Source organism: Augochlora pura, chromosome 7 (assembly GCF_028453695.1).
Source record: "Augochlora pura isolate Apur16 chromosome 7, APUR_v2.2.1, whole genome shotgun sequence".
Taxonomy (NCBI): Eukaryota; Metazoa; Arthropoda; class Insecta; order Hymenoptera; family Halictidae; genus Augochlora; species Augochlora pura.
In genome coordinates, this window is record NC_135778.1 from 15173943 (window position 1) to 15187007 (window position 13065).

At 37.6% G+C, this 13065-nt stretch overlaps 2 protein-coding genes across 3 annotated transcripts in view; both read right to left on the reverse strand.

The window, feature by feature from the left end:
• LOC144473567 (uncharacterized) overlaps nucleotides 1-1229 on the reverse strand; it is a 4078-nt gene extending 2849 nt beyond the window's left edge. Inside the window, exons 1-4 of the mRNA XM_078187535.1 lie at nucleotides 1171-1229; nucleotides 918-1115; nucleotides 446-584; nucleotides 78-301 (exon numbers count right to left, since the gene is read on the reverse strand). Coding sequence (XP_078043661.1) covers nucleotides 78-301; nucleotides 446-584; nucleotides 918-1115; nucleotides 1171-1191 — 582 coding nt within the window. The 5' untranslated portion in view covers nucleotides 1192-1229. The remainder of the gene's footprint in view (nucleotides 1-77; nucleotides 302-445; nucleotides 585-917; nucleotides 1116-1170) is intronic.
• Nucleotides 1230-5631: 4402 nt separating this feature from the next.
• Nucleotides 5632-13065, reverse strand: part of LOC144472572 (proton-coupled amino acid transporter 2) — a 41130-nt gene continuing 33696 nt past the window's right edge. Inside the window, exons 4-11 of one of the 2 annotated variants that reach the window (XM_078185784.1) lie at nucleotides 10859-11009; nucleotides 9795-9922; nucleotides 9146-9230; nucleotides 8437-8709; nucleotides 7952-8130; nucleotides 7028-7060; nucleotides 6514-6686; nucleotides 5632-6228 (exon numbers count right to left, since the gene is read on the reverse strand). In XM_078185784.1, the coding sequence (XP_078041910.1) occupies nucleotides 5981-6228; nucleotides 6514-6686; nucleotides 7028-7060; nucleotides 7952-8130; nucleotides 8437-8709; nucleotides 9146-9230; nucleotides 9795-9922; nucleotides 10859-11009 (1270 nt within the window). In that variant the 3' untranslated portion in view covers nucleotides 5632-5980. The remainder of the gene's footprint in view (nucleotides 6229-6513; nucleotides 6687-7027; nucleotides 7061-7951; nucleotides 8131-8436; nucleotides 8710-9145; nucleotides 9231-9794; nucleotides 9923-10858; nucleotides 11010-13065) is intronic. The other variant, XM_078185785.1, reaches the window with a different exon arrangement.

Consider the following 13065-nt stretch of genomic DNA (forward strand, 5'->3'; position numbering starts at 1 on the left):
TTTGGGAGAATCGAAGAATTGAAGAAATAAGAAATTAATGAATTAATAAAGCAAATTAAAAGTTTGCAAAGCACAACCTCCAAGCATGGCGTCGCTTCTAACAACGGCAAGATCAATTTCTGTTCCACGAAGTCTTCATCGAAATCGGAACAGCCGATTTTGTGAAAGATGCTCGGCGTTTCCGGGCGAAGGAGATACGAAACCATAAAGAACACCTTCCTGAATTTGAAGTACTCGAAACACTCAACGGAGTCTTCGAAGAATAGATTGCAGACTCGGTACGCTAAGATGTATAGAAATACTGGCGCAGAAATATAAAAATTATGTTACTTAACAAAAGCGTTACATTTTTTATGCAATTAAATTCGTACTATTAGTAAGAAGGAAATAAAAAAATGATAAAATGAAATCAAATACAATGATCGAAAAACGTTAAAACGAGTACCCATAGTCTCAGTCAACGTATCAGAATGCCGACGACGTTTCCTCAAGAAGTGTCTGCTCACTCCCTCCAAAAAGTGTTCGTAACGAGCAATATTCATAAATAATTCCATAATAATGTCTTGAATCGGAACCGGCAAACTCTGCGAAGTCGGAAGTAGCAATATTTAACAACAAAAAAAAATGTTTAAATATTAGCGACAGCAGATTAGAATTTTATTTTCACTAAAAAGAATAGCGTTCGTAGTTAGATAGCCTATAAATCAGCCTTTTACTCTGACCGGAAATCTGTGAATCAGTGATCATGGCAACCAATAGTGTACTATTTATTATTGAAGTATTATTATATAGTTTATTAAATATTAAATGTCTTTGTTTATGGCCGAATCTCCACGACGTGTCAGACTCGTGGAAGTATGGCAAGGGGCTAAAAACTGTTGTCAGATTCGATGACATAATCCAACGGCATCGTTAACCTTAAATTGTTCCGGGTGGCTGCAACAATCTCGAACCAAATTGAAATTCATCGAACACCTCTCGGTCGGCTCCTCTGCAGCAAATAGCGCGATGCAAAATTCATCCGGACTAAATTCGTGCTTGGTCTGTTCATACGTGTCTACCATCTTTATCAGCGGAACTATAATGTTCGCTTGAAAGACATTCGTCTTTTCCAACTAAAAATAATAGTAATTAGCGTGAAATTTTCGAAATTTTCAATCGGTGTTTCACCTTTTCCCTCGTGCAATCCATTTTCCACGAAACCGTGAATTGTATTTTCAATTTTTCGCTGAAATATCCCTTCTGTTTACTACCAGATGTTTACAAAATATATCGCTTTGTTGCAACACACTTGAACTGTGTCAAGGTTAGGGACTGTTTACGGATGCATTGAGCGGGTCGTTGACCATTTGGTTGACAACTTCAGTTGCACCAACAATGTTTGAACTGCTCGATTACAAGCGATCGACTTTATCTTTTTATTTTTGCATAACTTTTTAAATTTTTATTTTGATTTCATCATCCAATCTTTTTAAAAATCTAATTAAGAATGGAAACATTTATTTGAAATATTTGTCTTCGACATTGCGTTTGAAATTCGACAAAACTTGAATGAAGAATTACATATTAATATAAAAATGTATCAAATAAAAATGAATAAAGATGTTTTGTCCTAAAATGAGTCTGATTACTAAAGTAATTTTTCACTTATTGAAACTATATTCAAGTGACTGTACAAAGCATGTTTTACTGTACTGTACATAATAAATGTGAAATGTTCATAAACACACGAATCTTGCAACTCCATTAAATGTATATCTACTGAACAAAATAATGGCAATCGTTCAACAATTAAAAAAGAAAACATAGAAGTTAATATTCAATGAATCGTTTACGTTTAACATTCGTTCTCCGGTATTGTTCAACGGTTCAAAGAAAAGTCGAATACTTGAAACAGTTTATTCGTTGTAAACCGATCAGAACCAGAGAACTGAACAGATTGGTTACATCATCAGACAATGCGTTTCGTCTCTTTCTCTCTCTCTATCTCTCACTCTCTCTCTCTCTCTCTCTCTCTCTCACTCTCTCATATTTATTGACTGCGTTCACCCATCAATCAAGGAGAAATAGAAAAACAAAGAAATCCGTCACGCTACACGGCTACTCTACGTAGGTACCTAAAAAAGAAAACGTTCCCTGCGTACAAATAAAAAGGTATCCCTGAGAGAATTTGTACTTAGAGGCGGCGACAATAATCTGCACGCCGCCCCTTCATTTTTTTTCTGTTTACATCGACGTGTCGCTTAAACGATTAATACTATATCGGTACAATAAAGTCACGGATAGTCCTAGGAGTCCATCGTCGATTCGAGAGCTGCGTAATCGAAGGAAACGATTCCTTGACACAACGATATTACCAGAAACATATTGCCAAAGGAGAACAAGACCCTGTAACCAGTCCTGTTACTAAAAAGTATTCTTTTTACAATATGATACTGTATTTTTGTAATTTTCACAGATGATTTTTTTACTTTGCATAAATCTAATCGGCGTACTCGACGAAACCGTCGCACCGGTTCGTTCGATCATTTTTCTTCGTTGCGAACAGACCATTATTTTATACAGTAATTAAACAATGAATAAATTACAACGGAAGCCCGTGGCCGGTAATTTCGTTTCCTCTTACAATTTGGGAGACAGGTGTAGCAATTTTGAACGCCGTTACAATTTCTCAGCTCATTTCATCGCTTTCGACGCTATTATAATATAATCTGTACACTTGTATAAAACTAGATTCGTCGTTCCATTGATTAACCGTACAATCAAACGGTCTCCGAGTTTCCAGCATTGTCTCGACTGGCTTTCTTTACAGGTAACGGCCGGAAGAGAACGAAATAAATAAAATGTACAATTCGCACTGATGTTTCATCGACCGTTCGCGACGACGAGTCCACCCCCTTTTCACCCTCGCTCGGCGAACGCGCAGGGTCCAGCTGCAACTGTTTATCATTTATTACCCTGTGTGCTCGCATGTACATGGTCATAGTAATTCTATAATTAAGATTACGTAGTTTTCGTGGTGTATCTCGGTGTCGCTGATATTTCTGATTAAACTGCGGATCTTCAATTGTTTCGGACATTTGTGTAAAATAAGGTATGCACACGGGAACAACGGAATCAGAAAATATTTGTCTTTTATTCTACGGTTATGGTAACGGTTTTTTTTCAGGATCAATTTTTTCGTCAATGTTTGAAAACAGTTCGGTGGATACGATTAATTTGTACAAAAATCCGCAGTCCGTTGCCGATCGTTATGGCGAAAATTGCTTCTCGGACACGACCAAACATGTACACTATCGTTCGCATACGCATTCGGAGTGTCCTCCATTAATGGTTAAACGTTCTTAAATTTGTACTGTATTTACGACAGAATAAATACACTGCAATTACAACCTCTGTAACAAAAGACATTCGTCTCGCACGTTTGCATAATAATTATTTAAATACGCTTCTTAGAAACGATCGCATAAAGAGATCCACAAGCGATGCCGTGTCACTGTCGCGTTAATTTTCTTCGATTTTGCATTGTGATAAGATGATTTCGTTTTATTAAATATTACATTAAATTACAATAGTCGTCGGAACAGAATAAATTACAGAGTCTATAAACAGAGACAGGAAATAGGCGAGCGTTCGCCCGGAAGATCGCGCGACGCCAGGAACATTGACGAATCGAAACGTAACGCGCAGCTCGTTTTCCCGCGGTAGTGTACATGTTGATTCTTGTGCATTGTTCAGAAGATTAATATATTGTTAAATTTTGTTTGCGACATGATGAAAATTTAACGCTGCAAATAGCGCTTTAAAAAACTGTTCCTATGGCTTCTCAGTACCGAGTCAAGTAATCTCAAATTTTACGTATATATGAAATGAAATTATTAAATTTGTTTATACCAGAATAACCTAAATACTTGCGGCAGTATTCTTCTAGTTAGTAGATGTTCGACTATTTACGATGAAAATGATTCTCCTTCGCCCAATTCCGGTAGAAAAGAAAATCATATTCATGTATAAATCAAAATGGCATATTCTTTTTGAACATAAAACATTCAAATCATCCAAAAAGGACACACCGCGAGAGAAGAATGGACTAATACAAACAAAGCTTTAGGTTACCGCAGGAGAACTCTACAACTATAGTAATCTGATCTTTTCTTGTGCGATGGAGGATACACCCTTGGTCGAATGCGAAGGACGATGCGAGTTAATTTTTAAAAGGACACACATAAACGTAACAGGTACCGGAACAATGCACGGACGTGAAATAATACAATTAAATAATTATGGGATGACTATAGCGGATCCGGAGGGACCCGCCTGGACCGCCGCTAATTCGCCGAGGATTGAAGAGAACGGTTCATCCGCCACGAAAACGTCTCGCGTCGCCGCAAGCTTTCTCAAGAGTATCATAAAATCGGAAGTCCTTAGAATAAATGACGTAACGATAACAATATGTGCGTGTAAGGCGTATCAATACTAATCAATAAATAATCGTCGGTCAGGGTGATCGGATCGTTCGCGTTTCAACGAAATAGAATACACAAATTTCGCAAGCTATACTTTTTGCAGGACGAGACGCGCGATGCGCGTTCGAATCGAAAGAAGTCTGGGAACAATGCGACAGACACCCTGAGGCGACCGCGACAAAATCATGTGCTCGCAGCAGCAGCAATGTGAATCGATTAATCGAGAAAATTACATTCCGCGTTTTCAGTAAAAAACAAAGAGTCTACCCTTTTTGTCTTTTATATCACACGATCGTCCAGTATAATAAAAATTCATAACGACTGCAAAATCCATTTGCCTGATTCCTTTCCATTATTTCCTAGTCCTACTTTCTTCTTCTTTTTTTTTTTCGTTTTTCCTTTTTTTGTTTATTTTTTCCTTCGGTTCATTAGAGCTACATATCACGATAATTACAGTCGACTTTGTTTTTACAATAGGACCAGTTCAGACCTATATATAAACAATCTACGAATATCTACGGCATAATCTTATGGCTAGTATGTCGCTTTCGGGACACAAACAACTAACATCGTGAACTTACTTGAACAAGCGACTGACGATGATCGCGGTGAACGAATTTCCAAAGAATTTCTTCGTCGTTGTTTTATCTGTTTTCCTCGAACCTTTCTTTAGCTTAATAGTTGCCTTTTTTTTTTAGTTAACCGTTAACTTTCGTTAACGATGCTCGAGAACATCGATAACGGAAAGCTTCGAAAATGTTTCTTACCCTGCTCGTGGATCTACAATGTCTTCCAAAAGTAACTCGCAATCGGGAACTGGAAAGTCTCTGAGATCACTTGACATAGCTTGACCTCAGAAAGCTCTCGTTTCCCGGATGCGCGTTATTTTTGGGACACCCTGTATGCGTAAAAACTTCTATAAAAATACAAACGAATTTCTCTTTTTAATTTTGAAAATGGTCGAAAGTTGCGAGGCAGAATGATAATTTCATGGACGACGAACAAGGGAAAAACGTGTTCGAGCATATCGGATTCATGCCAAGTCGCAGAAAGAAAGATGTTACGCGACTAACAAATAGACAGCGGATTTTATGTGTTTGTGGCAAAAATTTGTGATAAGTAAAACTTAAAACGCAATAGTTTATAATCAATGAGTTACAAGTACAATTTCAAAAAATGACCAAATTGAAAGAACCTAAAAATGTTGATATATCAATTTAAACTTATTAAAATTATTTAAAAAATGAGAACGCCTGTGCTCGGCAATTTCGGCAGGCAATTTGTTACGTCGCATAAACATCCGCAGTCTACTAATAAATAACACAATTATGCGAGAGCTCCTTCGGGGAAGGAAATCCCTGCTTTACCAACAATCGTTAGCCTATGTTCGCGTAAATGTCATGAACAAGTTGATTCCGCGGGTGTGCGTGCGTATGTGTGCGCTCGTGTATGTGTATATGTGTATGCGTGTGTACAAGTAAGATTAACGATTCGATATTTCTACAAACACTAGCTTAATTACTCTTGCTGAACGCCGCGATGATCGAGGTGATGCTCTCGTACGTGCCGGTGGCGAAACCCAGCAGTCCGATCAGCACTATCACGACGTCCTTCGTCATCGTGAACATACCGAGCGACGCGTTCTGCCAGCAGACCACCATTTCGATGATCGGCGGAAAGATCAGAGCTAACGCGGTGCTGCTCACTGCACCCACCAACGATATGAACAGGCCCAGCTGAGGTATCGCTTCCGCTAGCACAACTGCAACAGAATTGCTCCCGTCAGTTATCGGGTAAAAATAACTCCACCGAAAGATTCCTCGAAGCTATCTTGTCACCGAGCACGGTGGAACGCCTGTCCGATTTCGCTGGCCAAAATTATTTTTCTCGACCAACGTCTCGGAAATGAATCTACCAATTTGTTTATAGTATTATAAAAGATTATTTTTATCTTATATTATTTATATATTTTGATAGATTCAAAACGTGACCACTTACTAATTCATGTTATTTTAACATCGAGGAAATAGACAGATTTTATACTCACATGTGAGCAAACATAACGAAGACCGGAAAATAGTCTCCGATAGAACTGGCCACCTGAACGGGCCAAATTGGTTCACGAATCCTGGCCACATGATCGCGACAGGAACGTAAAATTGCAGTGCATACGTGAACAATATACTTAATGAGATGGCAACTTTTATGCACTGTGGTAAACTGCAAAAGAAACGGAATCACATTTATCGAACGATCGAACATAGCGCGGCTCTGTTTGTACGCGCAATGCGTTGTCGCGTATGGTCAAACGACGGAGGATGTTATTCGCATGTTATTTTTTGAGAACGGAACACCCCGTGCGATTACAAAACGCGTATCATGCACGATAAAATCATTAATTAGGCGAACACCGCAAAACAGGACGTTGGGTAGCATACTCTCGGTTCGATTGTTAATTGCATTCGCTTCGAAATGGGAGGGGACACCGAGACTCTGTTTCGGTGTACAAGGAGCATCTGATTGGTACAGCACTTAGAAAATAGATATTATATGGTAGAAACCTTGAATGCACGACGACGATTTTTCCATCCACCCTTCGTATGCAACAGAAAATTATGTTACAAAGAGTATTCTCTTAACTACGTTTGCGTCTCGCAATTTTTCAGTATCAGTTTTGAATTGTTTGACAGAATTTTGACAATTCGTGACGCAGAACGATTTATTACCTGGACGCATAACAATAATCTACTTTAGAGTCGGCAAAAGCGATTTCGATTTAACATCAATACATAAAAAACCATTGTGCTTCTAATCCTTAGGCTACGGAACACGAGTATTGCTAATCACTTGCCAAATGTTTCCAGCGTTGTGGAATTTTCAAAGAATTATGACGCCAAGGAAATCTATCATTGGATACGAGTTTACTTCTACGGTATTTTAAGAATGCTCCAAATATACAGGATAGGTCGTTTAAAACAGATTACTGTAATAACTCACTTCACATTAACAATAGAGAAAAGAGTTTCAGACAAAATTTTCTCGGCTTCAAGGTGCACTTAATATGGTGACAATATCATAAAAACTGAAGAATTAAATCCTAGAATAAAATTACACTGTTCCATTTTTTAAAAAAATAGGTTTCACCTTCATATGTCGTCTACGCTTCCAGCCATCATAAAATGATTGTCATCATATCGCGTGCTTCTGAACACCGAGCGACTTACGCCTGGAACTTCTTTCTGTATTGTTAAAAAACGAGCTATCCAAGTGACCTGCATTAAATACTCTCCTCCATCCGGTATACATACGTATACAATATGTATGTATATATTTAGCGAATGATTAACATTTGTGATTGAAATATCGGTATGAAAAAAATTGATTTGGGCCGAGTAAAGTAAAATATATGTTGAAAGAAAAAGAGATAAAGATAGAGAAGGAGAGAGAAAGAAATTTGGTAAATGAAAAATAAAAAAAATACTCACACTTCTTTGGACTCGAGATTTAACGTGACCGAGCCAGCAACTGCGTCGCCGTATTTTAAATATGATACGAAACCCATCGCGACGAACATGGCGCCCACAATGACCATACCGACATTTAAGACTCCCAACGGCTTATTGAAATTACTCGGTTTCTTCATCTCATCCTTCAGGGGCAACACCTAAAACCAAATGACATCGATCATTCATTTATTCTTGCTTAAAACTAATTTTAATTCGAAATATACTTTATCAATGCTTTCATTAATAGAGCCGAAATTTTTAATTATAATAGCCGAAGAATCATGCGCCGTAGGACGGTTTATTGTTCGAAGATTGTTCGGAGCGAGCATTGTACGTCGACGTCGTCAGAACGAGCGACAGAAAGTTCGGACAGGTCGAATGACTGTAGGACGGACTCGCAACGAAATGACCGGTTGCCAAAATAAGCGTTACATAAATGCGGGGAAGCGTGTGCGGTCGCTTACCAGTGTGATACCCTCGAAAGAATATATCACAGTGCCAAAGAACAGAGGGAGATCGTGCCACTGAGCCACGTAAGCCCTCTCGCTGATCGGCGGCAGGTCGTGGCACATTATGTACATGGTGGCGACGTAGCCCGCGATCACTAGAAAATTCGCCAGCGACGAGACCGGCACCAGGTACTTTAGATTCCTGATCCACGTGCTCAGCATTATAGGGATCAGGACCACAGCCATGTGTTGATGGACGTCCAACTGGATCCCATACACGTCCAACACCTACGACAACAATTTTAAATTAGTAGGGCGCGTCGATTGCACACTCGTCTGTTTTACAATTTATTATAGGGGATTTCCAGTTTATCCTTTCGGTTGTTATAGTTTACTTGACGACTAAGCAGAAAAGCGCACGTCGGAATTATCAGTGACGCATAGAAGCGTTTTCCAAGCGTAACGTAACATCAGATTTTATAACAGAGATATCGGTGCATCATGATAAATTATTTTATTCGAGCTATTGCATTATAGCATCATTTAAAAAGGAAACTAAGAATTATATACTTCTTTATTTCAAATACAAACCTTTACAAATTGTTACTAATGAAAAGTTTAGAATCAAAATGTAAATTTCATATTAATATTTAGTCTATAATTTAATTTAAGTATATTCCCCCTAGATTATTGAATAAATGTCGTAAGAAAAAAATTAACTCACCTGCTTCATATTCGTGCCAATGAAAACGAAATAAACGCAGCAAAATCCGAGTTGCGTGACACACAAAAATATATTAACCATTTTTCTGGAACAGAGGGACGAACGGTAATGTAAATTCTGATTCTTAACAAACGGATGTTAAGTGAATGTAACGAGCGATCCTAGAGCAAAGATAACGTCCATATGAAACCATTAAACGTCTCGCTTTCACCGTTTAGCTTTACACGTATTATTTCTTGAAAATTGGTATTCTGGAGCGAGGAAAATTAATTCTACGTAATAACCAGAGTAATCGTATTTGTGCAAATTTCAATAAAGAGAATTCAGTTCGCAGAATCGAGTAAATTAACAAAGAATAACTAATTAATTTATTAATGTGAAACTTTTGTCGAATAGAGAAATCAAAGTGCAACAACGGAACTGTAAAACTCATATATGGATTCATATGTTATTTGAAACAGATAAGAAAAGTGTCATAACGAAGTGTGTTAAAGTGCTGTGTCGAACAACAGCTCCTCTACTTGATTCCCGTTTGAAATTACAGTCAGCCTCTGGACGCGGGCGCGACGCGTCAAGCGGATTTTGGTATGATGCTAAACAAACAGTCGATGGGATTCCTATTTCATCTTCCTCTGACACACATACAAACCTCATAAACACGGAGTATTTTCGGAGTGAGAGAGGGCCGGTGGCGAAGCACATTTCCACGGTACCGGCGAATCCAGACGTGGCAGCCGGATCGTTCACTCGCCGCGTCACCTCCTCGTTGCATTTCACCTGCAACAATTTACAAATTGTTTTACGTCGTTCTCGAACCACAGTTCTGCCAACAGAAATACATTGTATGACAATTTCGCGATTTCGTCGCGTCGTATTTCAACGAAATTGCGATTCAACGCTACGTTGTAATTCAAATTGCACGATTCAACCCTCTCGGTTAATATAATTGAGCCCTCCAGTGCACACATCGATTAACTCCACTTTTTGAAAAATCTTAAATTCAAGTGTCAAAGCACTTGGTATAGTCATAACTTTTTATATTTATAATAACTTTCCTGAATAATAAAGATTAACACCATTAAACGGCAAAATTTTTTTTTCTTTTTTTTTGGCTATTCTTTCTTGTTAATTTCATACATTAAATAATATTAATTTTATACATTAAATTATACGTTAAATGAAAGCTATATCTGTATTTATTCATTCTACATTATATATGTGAATCTATTTTATAACAGGAATTTTAAAAATCAATGTACATCATTTCATCGCGTTTCTCGACTTTTTGTTTTATGGAGTTAGTCGATGTGTGCACTGAACGGCTCAATTGATGATTATTTTGGTCGCAAGTTTCATTTAAATATAATGCGATAAAACTGTAATGTAATTGAATTATAATTTAATTCGAATTAGACGCGATTGAATTATAATATCATTGAATTATACTGTAATTGCATTATATGTAAGGTTATTGAATTATGCTGTAATTGGATTAATATGTAATGTTATTAAATTAATGTATAATAATATGTAATAAATATTTTGTGACCAATGACTTTGCAACATTGTCATTACAGAAGTCAGAGGTTACACGTGTGAATGACCTCTAACAAATTGCAATAGCAGGAATTCGATGTATTCCTTGGATAATAATTAGATTCCTACTTATTAATTAATTATTGTGGAAGTTACTTCGTTGTCCAGACTACTTACGAGAACATGTTGCGCGTGAACACAAATCACCCCTAGGAAGATCGTAAGTGGCGGAGCCAGCAGTAATCCGGCATGCTTGAATCCATCCCCCAACGCAAATATACCCGAGCCGACGTTACCTTTGAACAGGTGCATCATTGTTTCTAAATACCTGTAATAATTCCATCGACCATGAGTAGACTGCTACGTTAAAGCATTACAACTACAGCGTGTTCAGTAGATGGGACACGATAAACAAACGCAACAAATCAGTGTTCTAAAAGAGCAGCAGCTATATCGCTACCGAGAATTCTCTTCGGAAAAATTGCCTAATCTTTTTTGCAAACGGTAATACTGTAACTATAAATTTTTAGTATGCTAAGAGATTTAAAAATGTAATACTGTAGTACAGTTAATAATAAATGTTACTTATGTCGATATAAAAATATTACGAAATTATTACGATGTTATTACTTACATTATTAGGCAATTATTAGTTAAATTAATACGAAATTATTTCTTAAATTATTTCGATATTATTACTTAAAGTATTACGATATTATTACTTAAAGTATTACGATATTATTACTTAAATTATTATTGAATCATTACCTGAATTATTACTTAAATTATTATAGAATCATTACCTAAATCATTATGAAATTATGAGGCAGATCAGATCTCTGGAGAATCGTAATTTTCCGAGAAAATCCGACGTCTTTTCTCGGACTGTGAAAATCGAGGTCAAGGAATCGAACGGTTTCCACGCCGGTTCATTTTTAAATCGAATGTTATTCGAGGCATCGAAGAGACAGAGACCGCGCAACAATTCGACGGCACAAAAGCTCGGGCGCATAGCTGACAACGAATTTTCCAAGCATTCCCCGTTGTCCCATCGCGCGAGCTAATTTAAAATCACCGGCGAATGAACCTGCCCGACCGAGTTTGAAAACTCTCGGCGGCGCGCGGTGCCCCGTTCACCGCGGAGTTCGTGTCTCGAATAAACACGTGTCCGCGGTGTAGCTACTGGCTAATCCGTAGCCACCGCTAAACCGTCCCCGCGAGAGCACGATCGTTCTTCGTGCAAGAGGACCGATCGGAAATAGAAGTGCACGACGGAAATAATAGCGGACGGATTTCGTTACAAATAAGTCCGGGATTTGTCAGCCGAAGAATAGGTTGAACATTTTGCGGACGAGTACAACGACGTCCTTTGTTAACGATGAAACTATCGAAGCCTAAACGCGGCTTTTGTATACCGTTTTATAGCAATGCCAAGATTGGATTTATTTAAACTCTGTGCAATTTTTATTGCAATATATATCAAGAGTGGATTTATTTAATCTTCGTGCAATTTTTATTCCAACATATATCAAAGGTAAATTTATTTAAACTTCGTGCAATTTTTATTGCAATATAAATCAAGAGTGGATTTATTAAAGCCTTGTATAATTTTTCAGTGAAATATATATCAAGATTAGATTAATTTAAACTTCGTATAAATTTTTAGTGTAGTCTCAACGCTGGAAATTGAATTTAATCATTGACATTAATGATTCTGACGATGTCTAGATTTAGTTACTGAATAGATTTCTGTCTTTTATTGGCTAGAGTCTCGTTAAAACGCGGAGATATACCTGCGGGACTCTCGTTAAAATGTCTGTGATTAAGAGAGCAAGATGTACAGTCGGTGCGTCTGCTCGGACAATCTATTGTCCCGTATTTTTGCAAATTGACGTTTCAATGAAACTCGTAGTTGTGTAACCGATTAAAATACTAGCGATATCGGCGCGTCACGGGCGATTCACTAAATGAGTTAAATGTGGAAATTACGCGGACCGATGAGAACTTATGCCAAAATATTTATTTCGAGATTCGTCTTCGGTTTTCGAGGCTATGAGAAGGGGCTGAGTTTCAATGTTGCTCGTTAATCATGCCCCGTACTAACATGCATCATCGAGTATCTAGTCACGGCGTATCAACGACGAACATAATCCCCGAAAAAAGAATTTATTTCTACAATTTATTGACATCTATAGGCACGCTACTTTTCGATGCGACGAGATACATACATTTTGCTCGACGAAATTATAGCGCAGGCAATGGACTAAAATTGGCCAACTTTCACAAACGATAACTTCGTGAAAAATGGTCGTAGGATAATGACTCTTCTTTTAAATTAAACCTTAAAACTTCTACTTTAAAATAGTCTTTCTGGATTTTAAATT